At 37.4% G+C, this 25,273-nt stretch overlaps 1 protein-coding gene across 1 annotated transcript in view; it reads right to left on the reverse strand.

The window, feature by feature from the left end:
- The window catches only part of LOC150089132 (TBCC domain-containing protein 1-like), a 219,297-nt gene that overhangs the window by 116,056 nt on the left and 77,968 nt on the right, over positions 1 to 25,273 (reverse strand). Inside the window, exons 7-9 of the mRNA XM_090390345.1 lie at positions 20,864 to 20,930; positions 19,935 to 20,055; positions 8,315 to 8,427 (exon numbers count right to left, since the gene is read on the reverse strand). Coding sequence (XP_090246471.1) covers positions 8,315 to 8,427; positions 19,935 to 20,055; positions 20,864 to 20,930 — 301 coding nt within the window. The remainder of the gene's footprint in view (positions 1 to 8,314; positions 8,428 to 19,934; positions 20,056 to 20,863; positions 20,931 to 25,273) is intronic.

Here is a 25,273-nt window from a genome sequence, read left to right on the forward strand (position 1 = left end):
GAACAATCAGGAATGGGACATGATATTGCCAAGGGGAATGTCTTTGTGTGTGCTCAATGAAAGGAATGTGAGGAAATCAGGTGCCAAGTCAACATTGTTAGGGGCCTATATGAGAACTTGAAGGATAGGGAGATGCCCTCAAAGGATTTAAATTGAGAGTCCCATCAAGCTCTCAGCTGCCCACATCAATGCCAGAGCTTGAACTTGAATATCATGCAAAACAGTGGCAACCCCCAAGGCAGAATGCGCTGGTTCCAAAGGAACTAGTTGTTGTCAGTGACTCTATTGTCAGGGAAATGGGGGGACATATTGTGCAAAAAGGATAGGTGGGACAGGACCAGGGTATGTCTGCCGGGGGCAAAGGTTGATGATATTGTAGAGCAGATATCATCTTTTAAGGGCACAAAGGGTGATACTGTTGTACATGTTGGCACTAATGATATTAAGAGTAGGAGACCGGCGGAATTACTTAACAAGTACAAGTCAATGTTGAAAAAAAGCCTTGAGTTAGGGTTGAATTTGAAAGTGTCTGCAATTCTGCCCAGACACGATAGGAGGGCATATAAGACGAGAGCCTTGTCAAACCTGGAGAGATTGGGCAAGGCTCAAGGGGTAGAATTTTTCTCAGACTGGTCTGTGCTTGTTAACAGGAGAGACTGCTTCTACAGGGATCGGATACACTTAAATAGAAAGGATGCAAGAATATTTGCTGATGCTATTGAGGCAGAGTTAGGTGGGTCGGAAAACTGCTAGCTTGGGGGATACACAGAGTAATAGATTAACATTAGCCGCTGGCAGAGGTGAAAGTGATTCTTGCACTGCTTCTATTGAAATGCAACTGAGCAGCAGCCTGGAAATCAAGGCAATGGGGATTTCCAGAACTGCTGGGAGTCATAGTGGAACAAGTAAATACATGGGCTGTCTTAGGGTAACTAAGAGTAGAAACAGGTGCATGTATACTTGCATGTACACCAATGCAAGGAGTATAGTAAATAAATTTTATGAGCTTGAAGCGCTAGTCAAGCATCAAAGGCAGATACTGTTGGTATATCAGAGACATGGTGTCACACAGACATAAGCAGTGGTGCAATATAGCCGAAGCAGCTTTTGCACCACAAAACTACAAACAAAACAAACAACCAACATAAGCAGTGCAGAATTGGAATTTGGGGAGTACAATGTGTACAGAAAGGATAGACAGGACAGGGAGGGAGGAAGGGTTAGGCTGTTAGTTAAGAAACAAAATCTAAGGAAGTGCATTCAATTTATGTTGGTGGACAATGCAATGTTGAGTCTGTTTGGTGTTAAGCACTGGGAAAGGAAAAATGAGAGTAGGTTTGTATTATAGGCCTAATGAATCTGATAAGTATAATGAGAAATTGTGCACAGAAATAGAGTGGGCAAGTAAATCACAGTGTCTTATAATGGGGGATTTAAATTTCCCAGAGATTGACTGGAATTTGTGGGTTGGTCACTCACACACTAGCAAGGCGTTTGTGGATTAATTGGATGATTGTTTTCGACAGCAGCATGTTTGGGAGGCAACTAGAGGGAGTAATACTGTTGTCTGATTATCAGTAGTGATTCGTCATGCTTTAAGAATCTGCAGATATAGGAATCACTAGGTGGCAGTGATCACAGTGTGCTGAACTGGGATTTGCTCAAAGAGGTAACTATCATCAAGGGTAAAGGGAAGAGTTTTTTCTTTTGTAGAGGAGACTGTGGTAGTCTGAGACAGTATTTAAATTCTATACGGTGGGCCCAACTGATGATGTTACCAACAGTAAATTCAAAATGGGAAGCATTCGAAGAATCAATCTTGGAAGCTATTAGGCCTTTCATACCAACTAAGAAATACTGTTCAAGATTTATGCCTAAATGGATGTCAGATGAACTAATTAGACATGTGGCAGAGAAAAAAAATGCATGGGATATATATAAATTAACAGGTGACACAGAAGTTTATGATAGATATAAACTGGTCTGTAACCAAATCACAGAGGAGGTCAGGCAAGCAAAGGCAGATTACGAGAAATCTTTATCAAAAGATGCAAAGAAAAACAGCAAAGAGTTCTTTACTTATGTAAACTTTAGAAGGAAGTGAAACTTTAGAAATTTCACACATGAGGAGTTATTCAGGGAGGGGAATGCAAGAGGTGTATTAAACACTGGCTGCAAGCTAGATAATCTTGTAATAACTGAGAGTAAAGTGGAGGAGAAATTGTTGAAGTTATAAGAAAGGCACCTGGGGTGGATGGAATCTATCCAGTTATAATAAAGGAGGCAGCGAAGGAAGTAAGCAAACCCTTAGCCGTAATTATGAGAGCTTCCTTGGATTCGGGGGAGGTACCCATGGACTGGAGATGTGCAAATGTGACCCCAATCCACAAAGGAGGATCAATGAAATTGATCGTTCTTTGTTCCAAAGAAATTAATGGAGGCACTGGTTAAAGAAACATTGCAGAATCATCTAGACAAGACTTCAGTTATAGCTCGGACACAGAATGGGTTTGTTAAGGGGAAGTCTTTTCTAACCAATTTGATTGGATACTATGATGTAGTCACAAAGGAACTGGATGCAAAGAATAACTTTGATATCATATATTTAGAGGCAGTGTTAGGTGGGTCGGAAAACTTATAGCTTGGGATGATACAAGGACTAATAGATGAACAGTAGCCACTGGCATAGGTGAAAATGATTCTTGCACTACATCTACTGGAATGAGCAGAAGCCTGGAAAACAAGATGCAGAGTATTTCAGAGACTGCTGGGAGTCATTGTGGTGCAAGTAAACACATGGGTTGTGTTAGGGTAGCTAACAATAAGAACAGGTGCATGCATACTTGCATATACGCCAATGCTAGGAGTTTGGTAAATAAATTTGATGAATTTGAGGTATTGCTCAGTACATCAAAGGCAGATATTGTTGGGATATCAGAGACATGGTGTCACACAGATATAAAGAATGCAGAACTGGAATTTGGGGAGTACAATGTGTGTGCAGGAAGGATAGACAAGATAGGAAGGGATTACACTATTAGTTAAGAAACACATAAAATCCAAGGAAGTGAAGCCAGTCGACATCGCTGGACAGTGCAGTGTCGAGTCAGTTTGGTGTGACATAAGCATTGGGAGATCAAAATTGAGATTAGGAGTGAGCTAATGACTCTGATGAGTATAATAAGAAACTGTACAGGGAAATAGAGTGGGCCAGTAAATCAGAGAGTCTTATAGTGGGGGATTTTAATTTCCCAGATATTGACTGGAATTTGTGGGTTGGTCACTCACACAGTAGCAAGGCTTTTGTGGATTTATTGGATGATTGTTTTCTACATCAGCATGTTCTGGAGGCAACAAGAGGGAGTAATACTCTTGATTTGATTATCAGTAGTGATTCTTTATGCATTAAGAATCTGCAGATAGAGGAACCACTAGGTGGCAGTGATCACAGTGCGCTGAAGTGCGATTTACTCAAAGAGGTAACTACCATCAGGGATAAAGGAAAGGGCTATTGCTTTCGTAAAGGTGACAAGATGGTCTGAGATAGTATTTAAATTCTATACAGTGGGACCAACTGATGATGTTACCAACAGCAAATTCAAAATGGGAAGCATTCAAAGAACTTATCTTGGAAGCTACTAGGCTTTACATACCAACTAAGAAATATTGTTCAAGGTTCAGGCCTAAATGGATGTCAGATGAACTAATGAGACATATGGCAGAGAAGGAAAATGCATGGGATACATATAAATTAACATGTGACACAGAAGCATATGATAGATATAAGTTGATCTGTAACCAAGTTACAAAGGAGGTTAGGCAGGCGAAGGCAGATTATGAGAAATCTTTGGCAAGGGATGCAAAGAAAAACAGCAAGGAGTTCTTTACTTATGTAAACTCTAGAAGGAATGTGATGAATCAGATTGGTCCAACTGTTGATGATCCTGCTCAGGTAGCTAACAAACTAAATGAATATTTTGCATCGACATTCACACATGAGGAGTCATTCAGCGAGGAGAATGCCAGAGGTGTATTCATTCTGGCATTAAGCTAGATAAGCTTGTAATAACTGAGAGTAAAGTGGAGGAGAAATTGTTGAAGATAAACACAAGAAAGGCACCTGGGGTGGATGGGATCTATCCAGTTATATTAAAGGAGGCAGCAAAGGAAGTAAGCAAACCCTTAGACATAATTATGAGAGCTTCCTTGGACTCGGGGGGGGGGGTTCCAACAGACTAGAGATGTGCAAATGTGACCCCAACTCACAAAGGAGGATCAAAGGCTGACACAAGTAATTATAGACCTGTGAGTTTAACTTCTGTTCCAGGAAAATTAATGGAGGCACTGGTTAAAGAAGCAGTGCAGGATCATCTAGACAAGAATTCAGTTATAGCTTGGACACAGCATGGTTTTGTTAAGGGGAAGTCTTGCCTGGCCAATTTGATTGGATACTATAATGCAGTCACAAAAGAGCTGGATGCAGGGAATAACTTTGATATTATATACTTGGATCTTAGAAAGGCTTTTGATACTGTTGCACATGGAAGACTGCTGCACAAATTGGAGCAGTATGGCAATGCAGGCAAATTGCTGCTATGGATAAAGGGGTGGTTGTGGGGGAGAAGGCAGAGAGTGGTAATCAATGGACACTGCTCATCGTGGACTAATGTTATTAGTGGAGTCCCTCAGGGTTCAGTGTTGGGTCCATTATTGTTTTCTGTATTTATAAATAATATTGATGATGGTATATCAAGCTTAATTTCCAAGTTTGCAAACGATACAAAGGTTGGAAGGGTTGTTAAGGACACTACTGACGCAATGCTGCTGCAACAGGATCTGGAAAGGTTGAGCAGATGGGCTGAGAGATGGCAAATGAAGTTTAACATTGACAAATATAAAATATTACATATGGGAAACAGCAACCACAGAGCAGCATACCAACTCTGTGGTACTACACTGACAGTGGTAGAGAATGAAAAGGACCCGTGGGTAATTGTGCAGGCAGATATGAAGTTCTCTGAGCAGGGCAGATGGGCTGCAAGAGTAGCTCATGGTGTCTTGTCAATGATATACAGGAATTTTTCTAGCAGGGATAAGGAGGTGATTATTCCCTTGTATAAGGCAATGGTCAGGCCACACCTAGAGTACTGTATACAGGTCTGGAGGCCTCATTTTAAGAAGGATATAGAGCTGCTGGAACGTGTACAGAGAAGGGAACAAGATTAGTGAATGGAACAAAGGGTTGCTATTACAAAGAAAGGCTTAAGTTTTGCAAATTACAGTGTCTGGAGACTAGGCACTGGCAAGGTGATCTGATAGAGGTGTATAAAGCCTTGAATGGTTTGAGGATGCTCAATGGTGATGGGATTCTGCCTCTTGCTCAGAATAATCACCTGAGAGGACATAAATTCAAATTGAGGAAAGACAGATGTAGGACAGATATGCGGAAATTTGCCTTTAGCCAGCGGGTAGTTGGTTGATGGAACAGACTTCCATCCCTTGTTGTGGAAGTTGATAGCCTAAATAAATTTAAGGCTCAGCTGGACAGGTATTTCAAATGAACTTAGGGGTGATGTGGAAGTTTTTTTTTTTTTTTTTTTTTTTTTGCTGATGCTGCATAAGCTTGCTTTCTTGCATCATATGCCTCTACTAATGCTAATGCTAATTTGGATCTGCGAAAGGCTTTTGATACTGTTGCACATGGAAGACTGCTGCACAAATTGGAGCAGTGTGGCATTGGAGGCAAATTGCTGTTATGGATAAAGGGATGGTTGAGCGAGAGAAGACAGAGTGGTAATCAATGGACACTGCTCTTCATGGACTAATCTTATCAGTGGAGTCCCCCCGGGGTTCAGTGTTGGGTCCATTGTTGTTTTCTGCATTCATTAATGATATTGATGATGGTATATCAGGCTTAATGTCCAAGTTTGCAGACGATACAAAGGCCGGAAAGGTTGTTAATGACACTGATGATAGTATGCTCTTGCAACAGGATCTAGAAAAGTTGAGCAGATGAGCTGAGAGGTGACAAGTGAAGTTTAACATTGACAAATGTAAAGTACTGCATATGGGAAGCAGTAACCCCAGAGTAATGTATCAAGTGTGTGGTACTACACTGACAGTAGCAGAGAGTGAAAAGGACCTGGGTAATTGTGCAGGCAGATATGAAGTTTTCAAAGTAGTGTAGACGGTCTGCAAGAGTAACTCATGATGTCTTGTCAATGATATACAGGAATATTTCTAGAAGGGACAAGGAGGCGATTATCCCCTTGTATAAGGCAATGGTCAGGCCACACCTTGAGTACTGTATACAGGCCCGGAGGCCTCATTTTAAGAAGGATGTAGAGCTGTTGGAACGAGTAGAGAGAAGGGCAACAAGATTAGTGAATGGAACAAAGGGTTGCTCCATTGCTGATGGAATTCTTCCTCTTGCTCAGAATAATCGCCTGAGAGGGCATAAATTCAAATTGAGGAAAGACAGTTATAGGATTGATGTGCGGAAGTTTGCCTTTAGCCAGCGGGTGGTTGATTGCTGGAACAAACTTCCATCTGTCATTGTGGAAGTTGATAGCTTAAACAGATTCAAAGCGGCACTGGACAAACATTTGGAGCAAGTAGATGGGTGAAATGAGAAGGTTTTTGTTTTTTTTCCGGCTGATTGATACTATATAAGCTTGCATTCTTGCATCATGTGCCCTTGCTAATACTAACGCTAACATCTGCACTGCTCAAATAATTTCATACCTGACCACTCAAGGCCTTAGACACCTCAATAAGATCTCCTCACAGGTGCCTAGTCTGGAGATGCTGCAATTTACAGAACTGAAGCTTTTCTAAGTGGGAGTACTCTTTTTCTCCATTTATCAATCTGGTTGCACTTCTCTGCACCTGTTCCAGCAGACAGACATCCTACATTCTTCCTAAAGTAAGGCCTACAGACCTGTGCACAATACTCAAGATGTGGCCTAATCATGGCCACATCTTGAGTATTGTGCACAAATGTGGCCTAACCATGGCCTTGTACAAGGAGGTAATAATTTCCTTATCCTCACTAGGAAACACTTTCTGTATACCATGATAAAACTCTGCTGGCAGCATTCTGCACTGCTCAAAGAATTTCATACCTGACTGCACAATTACCCCTAGGTCTTCTTCATTTTCCACAACCCTGGATGTAGTATCACACAGTTGCTAAGTTACTCTGGCATTACTGCTACCCATATGCGGTAAATAGCATTTGTCAATGTTAAACTTCACTGACCGAATTTTCCTAGATCTTATTGCAGCAGCTCACCCTGATTACTGTCGTTAACCACCCTGTCAACTGTTGTATCATCTGCAAACTTACACATTACACCTGATATGCCATCATCAATACATTAATAATCAAATAAAAATATTTAAAACTTTTGCATTTTTTCTTGATGCTCCTATATACTATTAATTTTATTCCTTGAGGTTTGACTAATGAGAGTAATCTGTATTCACTATTTCTCCTCTTAGTATATTGACCAATAAAGTCATGTTACAATAACTTCCCAAAATTTTCCTCTTTTTATCCTTTAGCCTAGCTACCAAGAATGAAACTTTTATGATCTTCCATTGGTTTACTTAGCACACATGATGTAGTATAGGCATAAAAAAATAATGTGGAACTCCCTCTATTCCTTCATTATCAGTTTCTAGAAGTGTTTTTCCTCACAGTGGTTTAGGTAAGTATTTGTACAGTGGACAGCAATTGAAATTTATTTTACCATTCTTCCCTTCCCTTTTGTATTAATTTCTGTTGTTCAGCATTCCTTTACACAGAAATATCTATTTAGCAATATAACAGACCCAGGATTTCTAGCTTCCCTTTATGTGCATAACATGTAATGTGCTGTTTTTCTTTTACTCCACCTTTAATTATATTTCCTCCAATTGCCAATTGCCTGTCTTGCAATTTTATGTAAAGTGTTGAGAGGAGGGCAAAGAAAGCATCTCTTCTGAAGACTTTTAACATTCATTTTTAATATTAAAAAATAATTATAACATATTATAACCAGCATCAGATAAGTTCAGTTTCTTACATTTTGATATGCAATACTTACTGATGAGTTAATTGAGATGGTTTTGTAAAGTAATTGCTTTGAGATTTTCACACTGATATGTCTAATGAGGAGTTCACAAGAACTCCGAAATGTAGCCAATCTCTATTAAGTCAGATTGAAGCATTACAACATAAATAGTTTATACAAAATTCTCATGTGACTAAAATAATCAAAATTCGTAAAAATCATGTTAATTATTAAAAAATATATATCAAAATACAAACCCGAGCTATAGTCTGCCTGTAAACATTGGCAAACAATACCAGTCTTTTACTAGGTGGGGCATAATTTGCATTAGTCATCAGCCTACTGTATTTTGAAGTAGAATGTAATCTTTCTAAAAATAAAAAATAATAGTAATTCAGTTTCCTAATGCTTTTGATTATCCACAGCAAATCATCATGAATACATGTACTATATTGCCAAAAATATCCAGACATCTCTTGGATTTGGGAAAAATTAACTGCACTTGCCATTCAGGAACAGGCATTCTTACTTCTAGCAAAAACCTAGTCACAAGTTTTTACTAGAAGAATAACAAATTACAGAAGATGAGTAAGTTGGAAGGCATTGAGAAATGAGTACATTACAAGGTATTGAAAATAGTAACTTCCAATAGAATGCTATATTAGCAATCATTGTTTATGAAGTTGTAGCAAAACTGCAACACTCTACAGTGGTTGATATAATCACCAAATGGTCATTTTCTGGTTGCTAACTACAGCTAGAAAACATTTGGGTAAGTTGCATGCAGATCCCACCAGCCTTCAAATAACTTCAACTTGGAGTTCAGAGTGACCACAGAAACTGTTATTAGTATGAGGATATGTAGGAAGCTGCACAGAACTGGATTTGATAGAAGGGCTACAGCACAAAAACTAATCACAGTATGCAATGCACAATATCAAACTGCTTGGTGCACAGCAAATCATAATTGTTTCCTGAAAGACTGGGAAGCTGAGTTATGGAATGGTAAATAATGGCAATGGCGTTTCCAATCTAACAGTCATATTTGGGTCTGGGAGGTGCCTGTAGCATTAGTAGAGGCATATGATGAAAGAAAGCAAGCATATATAGCATCAGCCAAAAAAAACCTCCTATTTCATCCATCCATTCGTTCCAAATCTTTTTTCTAGTTCTGCCTTGAATTTATTTAAGTTGTCAACCTTCAATACAACAGATGGAAGTTTGTTCCAACTATCAACCACCTGCTGGCTAAAGAAAAATTTCTGCACATTTATTCTACAATTGTCTTTCCTCAATTTGAATTTATGTCCCCTCAGGTGAGTAATCTGAGCAAGAGGAAGAATCCCATCAGCACTGAGCTTGCTCAAACCATTCAAGGCTTTATACACCTCAATTAGATGCATATGCAAATGCCTAGTCTCCAGACACTGCAATTTGCAAAACTTAAGCCTTTCTTGGTAACAGTAACCCTTTGTTCCATTCACTAATCTTGATGCCCTTCTCTGTACTCGTTCCAACAGCTCTACATCATTCTTAAAATGAGGCCTCCAGACCTGTATGCACTACTTAAGGTGTGGCCTGACCATTGCCTTATACAAGGGGATATTCACCACTTTATCCTTGCTAGAATAATTCCTGTATATCATTGATAAGACACCATGAGCTACTCTGAGCTACTCTTGCAGCCTGTCTGCACTGCTTAGAAAACTTCATATCTGACTGCACAATTACCCCAGGTCTTTTTTCATTCTCCACTACCCTGAGTGTAGCACTACCCAGTTGGTACATTACTCTGGGGTTACTGCTATCAAGTCCAAGGAGTCTCTACTACCTGAGTCCAAGGATGCTCTCATAATTATGGCTAAGGGTTTGCTTACTTCCTTTGCTGCCTCCTTTAATATAACTGGATAGATCCCATCCACTCCAGGTGCTTTTCTTCTGTTCAATTTCAAGAAATTCTTCTCCACTTTCTCTTAGTTATTACAAAATCATTTAGCTCCCTGCCAGAGTTTGATAAGCTCTTCTGGCCTCCACTTCCCTACAGACTTCCTCGTGTGTGAATGTATATGCAAAGTGTTCATTCAGTTTGTCAGCTACCACAGCAGGTACATCAAAATCAAACCATCAATGTCAATTGGACTAATCATTCATCCCCTTCCTTCTAGAGTTTACATAAGTAAAGAGGTCTTTGCTGTTTTTCTTTGCATCCTTTGCCAAAGATTTCTCATAACCTGCCTTTGCTTGCCTAACCTGCTTTGTGACTTGATTATAGACCAGCTTATATCTACCATAGGCTTCTATGTCACCTGATAATTTATATGCATCCCATGCATTTTTCTTCTCTACCATGAGTCTCATTAGTTCATCTGCCATACATTTAAGTATAAACCTTGAACAGTATTTCTTAGTTGGGAGATAAAGCCTAGTAGCTTCCAAGATTACTTCCTTCAAAATTATACACAGTTTTAATTTTGTTTTTATCAAAGTCACCATCAAGTATTGGTAAATAATCAATACAGCAGCAATAAAATGCACGAAACAAAATTTACTATGATTTTCTATAATTCACATTTAACCAGTCAAGCAGTGTTAGTTTAATAGGTCATTAAAATCTGAATTAATTATACATTGCAGGTACATTTTAAAGCTCCATGTGGTTTGGTTTTTTTTTAGGAGCATTAGCAACTAAGACCATATTGCTTCGGGATATGCGGTGGTCATTCCCTGACCTTTCCGCATCCTTCGTATTTGGTGGTGATGGGCTCGAACACCAGTCTAATCAAGAAGTGTGTGCTATGCACTGCTGCTCCTTCCCACCTGGCTACGGAGGTGCCTCTTGTGGTTTGTACTTGAAATTATATTATCTTATCTTGAAATTATATTATCCTCTGTGTTACCCTCACACAGCTAACAATGACTTACATGAAGTAGTGATTATTTTGCTGAACCCATTAAAGCCCTAAAATCCTCAGTAAGATCCTCACACAGATACTTGGTTTTTAGACTGCATCACTTCCAAATCTAGAGTCTACTTGCAGTGCATGAATACCACTCTATGCCCTGTGTCCCCTTCCAATAGATATACATTCTTTTTATGTAGTTTAAACTGTATATAGTATTTTGGATGTAATTAAACCATTACTACACACAAGGGAATAATCTGTTCTCTGCCCCAACTTGCAAAATTTCCATACATTATACACAAAACTCCATGTGCTGTGCTAGCAACCCAGCCATCAATGTTACCAAGAAAACCTCATGTCAAATTGTACAATTACCATTAAACATTTCTCTTCATTAAATTAAGTCTTCATTTCATTAAATCGTCAATTAATTATGTAAGTCTGTCCACACCATAAGTCTGTCCCTTCCTAGATGACAAGATAAGCTGGTACTACTGTTATTCAAACCTTGTACTACTGACAAGATAATCTGGTACTACTGTTATTGCCAACATAATATTTTATCTATGTAGTATTTTTCAGATCACATAAACAATTTATCTATTTTATGTTTTTATGAAGTAACCCTGATTACTGTTGTTTGCCATCATTTCAACTTGTAAATTAAACGTATTACATGCTTATAAATGTTGTTAATGAATATCAGAAAGAAACCTTAGAGACTATTTGTTACCCTGATCTACTCAAACAATTATTTATAACCACCCTTTGTTTCTTGCTGTTGACTATTCTTTTACCATCTAGAGAAACTTCCTTCTAATGGCCCACTGCTCTGGTTTATAGATATGAGTTAACGTAAGACTATGCTAATTTTTTATGGGTGCAGAAGAATAACAAGATTAGTCAAGGACACAAGAGGGCATCCCTACCAAGAAAGACTTAAGTTCTACAAATTACAGCATCTGAAACTAAGCTACTGCAAGGAGATCCAAATGAAGTGTTTAAGGTCTTAAATGGATTGAGCAAATAAGTTTGAGAAATTTGAATAATTGAACAAATGGTTTATAGATATGCATGTAAGACTATGCTAAACTTTTTCCACTGCCATTATCTGTTGGAATGGGTGCAAAAGAATAACAAGATTAGTCAACGACACAAAAAGGTACCCCTAACATGAAAAATTAAGTTCTACAAATTACAGCATCTGAAAACTAAACTACTGCAAGGAGACCCAAATGAACTGTTTAAGGTTTTAAATGGATTGAGCAAATAAGTTCTAATGGTATCCTAACTCTTGCATAGGAAATATACATAAGGGGTAAGGGGACATAAATTTAAATTGAAAATGGGTGGTCACAGGATAAATGTGTGAAAATTTCCTTTTTTTGACAGTAACTATTGAAACAAACTTCCATCTGATGTTGTGGAAGTAAACAGTTTGAATAAATTCAAACTAACAGAAAAAAGGGTTACTAATATGACACAGCAACACAAAGTTTTATTCACACCATCCATACAGTTCAAGTACCCTTGGTTACACATAGGATGTCTAATCAATAATTGCTTTCTCTCTATGGGTGTTCAAGCATTTCAGCAGTAACTATTGCTATGTAGGCTCATAGTTCTCTGACATGCAGAATTTTTGTATGGCACATAGAATCTTAATTGAACTTCTAAGGAAAAAATCCAAAGGTATGATATTCTGGTTTCTGGTGATGTGGTAATTAAGGCATAAGACTATCAAGGCCTATATGGGAAATATCTTACAGTTCTTTCAAAACTCAGTGCGGTTTAGTTCTGTCCTGCTGAAAGAATACATTTGTTTGCATGTTTTCATGTGACAGCTCTTATTAAAGACTTTTATGTACTAGACAAGAATTTTATATACTGGTGGGCAAAATTTAAGGACCAGTCAGGTTTTCATCTGTAGCTTCTCACAGGCGTGGCCTGGATATGGGACAATCATACCAAAGGAACCTCGTGAGGTACATATGATGAAGGAAACAACACCGACACAACAACGGAAACAAAACGGTACAGAGGGACTTTACTCAAAAATGGCAACATAGCACTGGCTGCCATGATACAGATGCACCACTGCCAAAGATGGAACAAAGGGAAGAGGTGACCCTCAGTAGGAGATATGGCCACTCCTAATGTCGATGGAAGCTTTGCACCGCCTGTCCATACTTAGAACAATGTTGTTGATAAATTCTTGCGGTAACATTGTCCATTCCTCTGTCAGCGCCATCTTCAGCTGGTAAACATTTTCCGGTGGGTATGGACGTGTTGCTAGGCGTCTCCCCAGAGCATCCCATATGTGTTCAATGGGATTTAGATCGGTGGAACGGGCAAGCCAATCCATACGAACGATGTCCTCACTTTCCAAAAGCACATCAACAGCTGCATTGCGATGGGGTGTGGCGTTATCATCCATAAACACGAACTCGGGGCCAATGGCACCTCGGAACAGATGCACATGGGGAAGGATTACCTCAGTACAGCAGCGTGCACCGGTTACAGTACCACCTTCCAGTATGGAGTTGTTTATGTCCATCCAAGATAATGCCTCCCCAGACGAGAACGCTTCAACCGCCATATTGATCCCTTTCAGTGATGTTTGCGAGGTGATGCCGTGTGTCAACCTCTCGCCAGATTAGCTGACATCGAGAATCACTGATGAGATTGAATCTACTCTCACCAGTAAAGAGTACCTTAAGTAAAGATTCTGTGGTTGTAACCTTTAGAAATAGTGTTGGAAATATGTCATAGATATTACTGAAAATCACAGATAATGACATGCTGGATGCACAATGTGCATCGATAAGTGTACTGATCGTGCAAATCAAATTTCAGTTGTTTTTGTTGTGACTTAACAAGAAGTTTTTGATTTGTCACAACAACCAAAGTTTTCGTTTATTTTATTGACGTTAAAAACGTTTTTACCGGCATTATTTGTAAAAAAGCATTATGTTACCTAGAAATTGTCACAAAACCCGATGTGCATGCATTGTACCTGTTGTGTGCAGTGACGCAACAAGTACAACGTGTGCACCCAAGAAAACTCAATTGTACGCAACAAGTGCAGTGATGCAACAAGTTGCAATGACACAACAAATATAATTGAGCAGTGATGCGTTACGTTATACCATTATATCAGCATAATGATTAATACACAAGTGACTGTGCCAAAATCTACAGCCCAGAGTTCAAAGGAATATCGTGAAAGAAAGAAAGGGAAGTTCGACACAAATGTGAATCCAGATGAAATTCAACAAGAGTGTTTCGTTATGCCTGGGAGTTCTCAAACTGCACTCAAAAAAACTCGAGCTGAAATAATGAAGGAATATCGTGAATGCAAGAAAAGGAAATTAGAAATTCAAACTATCCCTAATTATAATGAAATTCAACCACAGAGTTCTATTATGCCTGATACTTATCAGGAACCTAAAACTCCAGCAGAACGAATGAAGGAATATCGTGCATGAAAAAAAAGCAAAATTAGAAATGGCTAATAATGAGATTCCTGATTACATCCCTATAGTGTCTACACGAGGTGACAGTGAGTTTGAAAAACTAGTGTACAAAAATTCACTTGGATTTAGTTGTAATGTTTGTGATCATTTATGGTTTCAATTAGATTTGAAACCATTTCCAACAACTTCATATGAATAACTTCAAAATGAATTTCCTTTACAAGAAGTGAGTACTTTCATGACGTGTAATACATGTCATAACTCATTAAAAGAGGGACGGATACCAACTATGGTCACGTCAAATGGATTTATATATGCAACATATCCTACTCATTTGCCACCACTAGATGTTGTAACTAAGTGTTTGATATCACCACAATTACCCTTTATGCAAATTCATCATTTACGTTATGAACATGGACAATATGGGATCATTTGACAAATAATAAATGTACCAGTTAACGTAAATATGATGGTTCACCAATTGTTTGTTTGTTTGTTATTTGGTTTTTAGGAGCATTAGCAACTAAGGCCATATTGCTCCGGGGATATGCAGTGGTCATTCCCTGACCGCATCCTCCATATTTGGTGGTGATGGGCTCGAACCCCGGTCTAATCAAGAAGTGTGTGCTACGCACTGCTGCTCCTTCCCACCTGGCTACAGAGGCACGGTTCATCAATTACCTAGAGAATCAGATGACGATTATGCCATTAATGTACATATAAAACAAAGACTCATACATAAATCATCATATCTACAAGGATGTGTGCAGAAGAAAATAGTGAAAATATGGTTACGATGTTTGATAAATTCACCCTTGTATAAATTCTACAGCATAAAAGTGAGTGACGATTTCTTGGGGACAAATGATGATAGTGAACAGGAACATTCAATGAAATTGTAGAACCTGTGAACAATGATGATGAACTATTGTTAATTCAACAACAAACAATATTATAATCTGAAGATAAATATTTATGTATAGCAACGGGTCAGAAATCATCTCCATCAAGTTTCATATTTAATATAGATGCACGAAAATTTAAAAATGGATTGAAAATTACTCCCTTTATGATGGCATCGAGTGAAATTCATAGATCTGATCGTTGTGGAGTAACATTTGCTAAACATGGCAATGAAACCCAACATTTGCTATCCCCAACATTTGCTATACATGGCAATGAAAATTATGCAAATGTGTACCACAGAAAATTTGCAAATTGCATTTAAATCAGTAGGAATAACAGCTAACATTACTTGTTCTATATTGGAATCAAAAGAATTTATAAACAAGTCATTAGAGTCTAACTTGGCATTTCTAAAATCAATTCCCAATTCAGCATATTATTGGAGTCAACGTAAATGAGATGTGTTTGCCATGATTGGTCAATTAGGAAAACCTACAATGTTCTTGGCGTTCAGCATGTGTGAACCAACATGGCCCGTATTACTATGTATGTTATACAAATTCAGATATAAATGAGAAATTACAACTAATGAAGTTATAGTATTAATGTAGCTCTTTCCATCTACCTTAGATGGAAAGAGCTACATTAATAAATGAAGACCCGGTAGCGCGTGCCATATAATTTAATAAAATTGTTGAGAGTATACTCAAAATTTTAAAATCAAAAACCTATAAGAACTTTTGGGAAACATTATTTTGTGAATTTCTTTAAACACATTGAATTTCAACATTGAGGAAGTCCACATGCACATATATTATTATGGATGAACAATGCACCATTAGAAGAAAAGAAGGTGGGATGGAAGAAGCAATCCAAATGATAGATGCATTATGTTCTATAGAGAAAACTTCAGATTATTCAAATTTACAGCAACGTAAAAATACTTTTACCTGTTATAAAAATAATAACACAAACCGACATGAATGTCAATTTGAAGCACCTTTTTGGCCAAGGTCGCAAACTTGTATATTGATACCGATGGCCACAGATGACAATCAAAGCTTATCACAAAAAATATCGTAAAATGCATGACTCGTTAGAATTGGATAATCATATTAATTTCGAAGAATTCCTTAAATCAAATCAACGCCAATCAGAAGAAAAATATCTAAATATTTTGAGGGTTGGTATCAAACGACCACGTGTATTTCTTAAATGCAAGATAGAAGAGAAAATTATGGATCATTACAATCATTGGATTTTAGGAGTGCTCAAGTCTAATTCAGATTTACAATTTTTTATCACAGAAGAATATTCGTGTGCAGCATATGTAGTTGAATATGTGAATAAAACTAACAGAGGAATAAGCAACCTGCAAAGGAAAATTATAGAGCTACAAGAAGAATATCCTGATATGGATATAACTGACCTAACACGAGCATTAAGTGTAGAGGTATTGAATTCTGTGGAGATGAGTTCACAAGAGGCAGCTTGGTATTTATTACGATACCCAATGTCTGTGTCTTCAAGAGCGATTGAATACGTGCCAACATCGAGGTGGTATATCTATATCATCAAATAAAGTCTATATCATCAATTAACGTACAAAGTTTATGGGCCCATGTTCGAGATATCGAAATGGACACAATCTTACGGCAATCCAAAATACTGATATTAAGTGAAACATGGTTGGATAATGATGAACATATATTACTTAAACCATTCCAATGTGTGACTCAATTTGAAAGGTTGGATGTTCATAGTGGTGGCGTTGCAATATATCAGTGTGAAAGTTCAACTATCATCAGCACACAACATATCTTTGCACAACATAATAGCAGTGCAACAGTGGTATCAGATGCAATTGGAGACATTTGTGGATCTCTGTGCAAATTCAATAGTGAATCTAGTACTCTAGGTAGAGTACCTAGAGTACTAGATTAGCATTAGTAGAGGCATTTGATGCAAGAAAGCAAGCTTATGCAGCATCGGCCAAAAAAAAAAAAAAACCCACTTCCACTTCACCCCTCTGTTCGTTCAAAATACCTCTCCAGCTGAGCCTTAAACTTATTTAGGCTATCAACCTCCACAACAAGGGATGGAAGTCTTCCACCAACCAACCACCCGCTGGCTAAAGGCAAATTTCCGCACGTCTATCCTATATCTGTCTTTCCTCAATTTGAATTTATGCCCTCTCAGGTGATTATTCTGAGCTAGAGGAAGAATCTCATCAGCATTGAGCATGCTCAAACCATTCAAGGCTTTATACACCTCTATCAGATAACCTCGCCAGTGCCTAGTCTCCAGACACTGTAATTTGCAAAACTTAAGCCTTTCTTCGTAAGAGCACCCCTTTGTTCCATTCACTAATCTTGTTGCCCTTCTCTGTACTCGTTCCAGCATCTCTACATCCTTCTTGAAATGAGGCCTCCAGACCTGCATACAGTACTCTAGGTGTGGCCTGACCATTGCCTTATACAAGGGAATAATACCTCCTTATCCCCGCTGGAAAAATTCCTGTATATCATTGACAATACTCCATGAGCTACTCTTGCAGCCCGTCTGCACTGCTCAGAGAACTTCATATCTGCCTGCACAACCACCCCCAAGTCCCTTTCATTCTCTACCACTGTCAGTGTAGTACCACAGAGTTGATACATTGCTCCGGGGTTGCTGTTTCCCATGTGTAGTACTTTACATTTGTCAATGTTAAACTTCATTTGCCACCTCTCAGCCCATCTGCTCAACCTTTCCAGATCCTGTTGCAGCAGCATAGTGTCAGTAGTGTCCTTGACAACCCTGCCAACATTTGTATCATCTGCAAACTTGGACACTAAGCTTGATATACCATCATCAATATCATTTATAAATACAAAAAACAATAATGGACCCAACACTGAGCCCTGAGGGACTCCACTAATAACATTAGTCCACGATGAGCAGTGTCCATTGATTACCACTCTCCGTCTTCTCCCCCTCAACCACCCCTTTATCCATAGCAGCAATTTGCCTCCAATGTCACACTGCTCCAATTTGTGTAGCAGTCTTCCCTGTGCAACAGTATCAAAAGCCTTTCTAAGATCCATGTATATAATATCAAAGCTATTCCCTGCATCCAGTTCTTTTGTGACTGCATCATAGTATCCAATCAAATTGGTCAGGCAAGACTTCCCCTTAACAAAACCATGCTGTGTCCGAGCTATAACTGAAGTCGTCTCTAAATGATCCTGCAGTGCTTCTTTAACCAGTGCCTCCATTAATTTTCCTGGAACAGAAGTTAAGCTCACAGGTCTATAATTACTTGTGTCAGCCTTTGATCCTCCTTTGTGAATTTGGGGTTACATTTGCACATCTCCAGTCTATGGGTACCTCCCCTGAGTCCAAAGAAGCTCTCATAATTATGGCTAGGGGTTTGCATACTTCCTTTGCTGCCTCCTTTAATATAACTGGATAGATCCCATCCACCCCGGGTGCCTTTCTTGTGTTTATCTTCAACAGTTTCTACTCCACTTTACTCCCAGTTATTTCAAGATTCTGTAGCTTACTGCTAGAATTGAATACACCTCTGGCATTCCCCTCGCTGAATAACTCCTCGTGTGTGAATGTCGATGCAAAATATTCATTTAGTTTGTTAGCTACCTGAGCAGGATCATCAACAGTTGACCCATCGATATCAAGTGGACCAATCTGATTCATCCCCTTCCTTCTAGAGTTTACATAAGCAATCTATTTTCATCATTGCCATATACATCACTTCAGGGATGTCATTAGATATAATTCAAATATTCATAAACAAGAATTTGATGCCATATTCCATGGCATCAAATTCTTATTTGATGCTGGTGATTTAAATCTAGAATTAAATTCTGAGGCTGGAAAGAAGTTTTTGTAAATTTATGAAAGATGTCTTCAATTTAGATATTAAGTCAAATACTTTAGTAAATACTACACATAAAGGAACGACAATCGATGGAGTATTCACTCAGGAATTAAAATCATTTGAGTTTCAAAATTATATATCTTATTTCAGTTACCATATACCAATAATTTTATACGAATTATTTCATTGCACACTAGTACAATGAAAAATTCAATTCATTGTACTGAAATTATTTTTTCAATAAAAATAATGCAGCAATACTTTTTTTTTATTTATTTTACTGTACCAGTTTCATAATGAGTTCTTGAAGTAAAGACATTTTTAACAGCTTCTGCTGCTGTAACATTATCAGTGACACTATCAGTCTCAGAATAGAGCGGCAGAAACTCATTATGTATCTGGTACATAATTTTAGTTTTTTATAATCTAAACTTGTTCAAATCTTTTAAATGCCTGCTTTATTATTCAGAAAATAAATTAATAAGAAATACATATAACTGGCTATTCCCACATTTTTTTTCATGTTATGGACAATTAATGTGTGTGGGCATGCACACACAAACAATGGATAGAGAATCATTTTTTCAAAATGTCTTGCTAAAACACTCAAAAATACACTATAAAAATTTAAAAACTTTAGTTATAATAATTCCCCACCTCCATGTTTTAAAATTTATCTAAATATTCATTAAAAATTTTACTGGCTTACCTGTTTTACACCAAGAAAGGCGAACTCCTTTTGATAAACATGAAACTAATCCAAAAGGATTTAATCCCAAATTGCTTTTAATCCAGGTAACTAATGGTGCAAAATTGAAGGTTTTGTCCACCTGTTTATAAGAGCTATTTATTAAATCATATCAGTTTTGTTATAACAAAATTTAATTTTAACCCAATAAAATGCATTTATATAAGAAATAAAGATCTCTTCACAGAAATTATGGAGTAAAATTCATAAATTGTGCTTGCTATGATTTCCAAACTTTATTCATAACAAAATATAACAATTAGGACAATATTATGTTTTTATATGTATGAATTTGATGTATATGTAATTTAATAAATAAATACACATGCAAATTGCATGCATACTGCTGATTTTTTTACTATTATATTTCTTGTCTGATGATGCTCAAAAAATTCCATTTTTTCATTACAGCACAATTTTTCCATAACAAAATTTGAGTGATGATTCCAGCACTTCATTATTTAGATAGTATGAATCAGAGCTGAAATACTCAATATGTTCTACGTTGATAATAATATTAGTAAATTAATAAGAGGAGTTTACCTCAATATAGTACGTGGAACACTTCCGTATGATACCCTCCAGAAATTAAAACGGAAAAAAGGAAAAAAACGACAACTTACCGGTACATTAAAGTAAAATATAAATAATTAAATAATCAATTTAACACAATACAAAATCAATTTAAAACAATTAAAATTCAAATTAACACAATTAAAAGAATCTAACGAAAATATTCAAAACGATTTTGAACTCCTCTTATTAATTTACTAATAGCACTTCATTATAGAAGGGTTAAAATATATTTCCAATTAATGCATGCGCCAACATGCTACATTACAATATATTTTTCATTTACGGTGAATACAAAAATTATTCTTGTTACTTGCCTTGTTGTAGCCTGTGACTTTCTGGTTTTCTTCCAGTACTGCCAGGTTATAAAGTGGGAAAACTACCCTACATACACAATTCACATTAATAGTAAAAAATAATAATAATAAATAAATATATAAACACAAACGGTAAGACAAAAATATATTCCAGAAGGTCAATAATTTACTTAGCATTTTTTAATTTTATTTTGAAATTATACAAACATATACAAAGTGTAATCTAAAAGTTTCTGTACTGTAATAAATTAGTTTAGAAATGGGATGCTAGCAGGTCAGCTTTATCCTTAGCTGAAGTGAAAAAAGAACCATTTGGTTTGGACAGAGGTGGGAGCAGAGATGGGCAAAAGTTGTGGCCAATAGCTTTGGCAAGAGACCAGAATGCTCGGCTACCATTAGGGCAAGAAGCAAGTTTTCTACTCTTAGCCTGTTCAAACTCTAGTTTGGACTGGTTAACAACTGCTTTACAATTGTTGCGAGCTTTGGTGTAGGCAGAAAATGAAACTGGAGAATTAGAAACAAGCCAATTACGATATGCAACATTCTTCTCTTGAACAGCCTTAGCACATTTATTAGAAAACCAAGGTTTAGATAAAGGACAAGATTTTAAAGTGTAGTGTGGGATAAAGGATTCCATTCCTGGAAGAATAATTTCACTGACATGATCTGAGCAAACGTTGACATCAGAAGTTTTGAAATAGTAATCCGACCAAGGAAAAGAAGAAAGGAAGTCTCGCAGGTTGTCCCATTTTGCATCCTTGTAATACCAAACAACACGAGGTTGGGAATAGCTATGAGATAAAGGCTCCATTGGAGAAGAGACAATCACCAAGTTGTGATCTGAAATGCCTAAAGGACCTCTCACTTTAACCGGGTACTTAGAAGGGTTGTTTGTGAGAAAAAGATCAAGCTTATTGGCTGTATGATTACGATTGTCCGGTATTCTTGTAGGTAAATGAACAATCTGTGCAAGGTCATTAGTAATTGCAAAAGCCTCAGCATCTCAACCAGCTGGGTTGGTGTGACTAGAAAACGGAAGCCAGCTGGAGTTGTGAACATTAAAATCACCAAGGAAAATTACCTCACTGTTAGGAAAGTTGGACTGGAGAAAGTCAAGTTGCAAAGAGAGGAAGTCAAAGAGCTCCAAGTGGTTAGTGGAATTGGGAGAACGGTAGAGACAACAGATGAATTTGACACAATGAGGTAGAGAGATTTTAAGCCAGAGAAGATCAAAGAGAGGAGATTCCAAATTGCCAAGTCTCTGACAGGGAATATCAGAACGGACATATGCACAAGTACCACCTTTGAGGTGAAAGGAATCATACAGCGAATAATTTGGGCATCTGAGATGAGCAGTAGTTGAATCAACCGATAACTGAGATTCTGTCAGAAAAAGTACATGGGGTTTCGCAGACTGCAAGTGGAAATGTACATCGTTGAGATTAGAATTGAGACCACATATAGTTGTGAAATGAATTAGAAAGTGCTTGGGAGGTTTAGATCTTTTCGCAGATAAGCTTGCTCTAGTAGTTTGACAATTCATGGTGTATTCAATAGTAAGAAAAAGTGGATGGGACATGCTGTATGAAGTAATGAAATTTTTGGATAAGGCGTACATATGATAAGAATATACCCAGATCCTTGACATAACATGGCCTCGACAATGCTCCCCGCATACACACTACTCGGACACCCTCCATCACTATCTGGCAGCGTAGAGGTAGCAGGATTATACACTAGCTGATCTGGAAGCCTCCTAGAGAGTTACCAATAGGTTCGGTCCGGTGTACTAACTAGCGGCCGGCCTGCGAACACCGTTTTAGAGCTGTACCCTCGAAATGTAAGGAATATTGGATCTCGCCACGATGTTCATCATAACTTCAAAAGTCCTTCAAAAGTCCATCACACTGCATGATGGAAGAGATAGGGAAAGGTTGGCCGGAACTTAGCTCTAGAGACTAAACACAGGTTCCACCACTTCAAGCCTCCAATAAGCAAAGTGGTGGTATTGCACCGGTTGATGAGAGTCATCTACCACCTAGTACTGCCTGGTAACATAGAGGGACGGCGTTCCTCCATGTGGTGTGGGTGCCACACTTCAACCCCTGCTTACGTTGATTCACACCTGGGTGGTCACCCACGATGTACTTGTGTATGGAGGTTATACCCAGGATTACTAGCAGTCCCACCATCGTGAAGGTGCAGCAAGCAGAGGATTTGGCTGTCACAAACCGTCCGGACTTCGCCGAAATTAGGTCCACTTGACTTGAGTGTCACCCGAATATCAGTTCCATTAAGGCTCAGCTGGACAGGTATTTCGAACGAATGGAGGGGTAAAATGGAAGTGGAAGTGGTTTTTTTTTTTTTTTTTTTTTGGCTGATGGTGCATAAGCTTGCTTTCTGCCATGATATGCCTCTACTAATGCTAATGCTAACTTTTGAATGGATTGGTGAAATGGGAAGGGTTTTTTTTTTTTTTTTTTTTTGGCTGATGCTATATAAGCTTTCTTTTTGCATCATATACCTCTAATAATGCTAGCATCCATGTCTCACGAAGAAACTGCAAATATTAGAACCTAATATGTAACTAATATATATCTTCAGCTCTTCACTTAATGAATGAGGAGATGGTGGTACTTCCAAGTCCAAGGGAATAATCCCTGAATTTAATGATGATCTCATTAATATTACCAATGGCTAGATGCATCCTTTCAGTATCTGCCTATCTGCCTCTGGCACAGGGCTGGTGCTATGTCACAGACAAATGATATAATCCATTAAGAAACCCAGGTGATTGCCCAGAAGTGCCAACATATCAGATTTTCCTACAGTCATTAAATATATCCTTGCCTTCTTGCTCAAATGTTAAATGGAATTCATGATCCTAATATTATTCTAGATAATGGATAGTAAAAGTTTAAGAGATCATTAGTGAAAGCTGAATTTCTTGGGTCTACCATGCAAAATGTGATGGTAGACCCAAGAAATTAAAGAGGTAGTTAGAGAAAAGAAAATATATAAGATTTTTTGACCAATATATCCATATTGGAATATAAAGAAATGTGCAAGAGGACTAAGCTGTATTTGAAACAAGTTAAAGAAAAAATTGAAATGATTTTGGAAAAGATATGGAAGACAATACCAGAAATGTGGTAAAATGTTTTGCATTTAGTGAGAGCCTCTCAGAACAGAGGGAAAATACCATAACTAAAGTAATAAAAAATCATAAGAGCAAAGGTGAAACAGAAGAGAATGATATTTTAGAAGTACAGAGTAAATGGCAAAAATGTCTTATAATATTTTTCTAACTGCCTCTAATTTTTTGGGCTACCACGGCATTCTGCATTTTCAGTCTTTGCAGACCTTCTCCCAAAATCTTTTGCTAACTTCAATAGTAAAAGGAGCTGATGATAATGGTGAAGAAGAAGAAAAGACTGAACGGAAGATATTTTAGATGCTTACTAAGGACAAAAAAGTATCAGAGAATGTTTCGAGTATGGAAAGATGCAAGAGGTGTATATGAAATGTGACCTGAAAGCTGGAAGGGGGAAAAAATAGCATCGGTGATTACATAACATTATCTAGAAGTCATTTCAGACAAAAGCATTAACTGTGCCAAATAAAAAAAAAGGAAAATAAAGTTAAATGTGGAAATTGAGAAATTTCATTCCTTAGCATACCAGGAAAAAATCCAGTATCTTAGAGAAGAGAATTAAAAATATCTTTGAATGTAACCTTGATGAAGAACAGTCAGATTTTAAGTTAAAAGAGAATGGCAGGTTCAAATACAAGCAGTTCCCGCTTTACGAGTTTTCACTTTATGAGTTCCCATGTTTACAAGTTTTTTTTGTTTTTTTTTCAAGTATCAAGTTTCAACAAAATCGAAAATATGAACATTAATTGCAAAAAATGAATGTTAAGCATTCATAAATAGTGCATTTCAAACCACATGCATAGCTATACAATACAGTATACTCCGCTTTACGATATTAATCCATTCCAGAGACACTATCATATCGTAATGTGAATCCAGTTAACACATTGTATTTTGATTATTCGTTCCAAGACCTCGGAAGTTGAAATTTTCGCTATATAACTAAGCTATTTATCTCTCTAAAAGATAAATAGCTTAGTTTGGGCTACCATTTAATAATACAATTTACATTATTTACACCATTTTTTAATACAATTTACATCATTTTATAATGTAAATTGTATTAGTTACAAATTCAAATCATTAAAATGCACTACACTTTCACTGTTATCATATGTTCCATTATAAGAATCATTTTTTTTAAATGCTTTTGTGATATTTTTCTAACGCACATTTCTGGAGGTCACAACCATAAAACAATAAAAACAATCGCACTTTCCAGTTTATTGAGCTTTTCTGTTAGTGCATCTAATTAT

The sequence above is a fragment of the Mastigoproctus giganteus genome, chromosome 2 (genome assembly GCF_048544385.1).
Source record: "Mastigoproctus giganteus isolate SK-2022 chromosome 2, ASM4854438v1, whole genome shotgun sequence".
NCBI lineage: Eukaryota > Metazoa > Arthropoda > Arachnida > Uropygi > Thelyphonidae > Mastigoproctus > Mastigoproctus giganteus.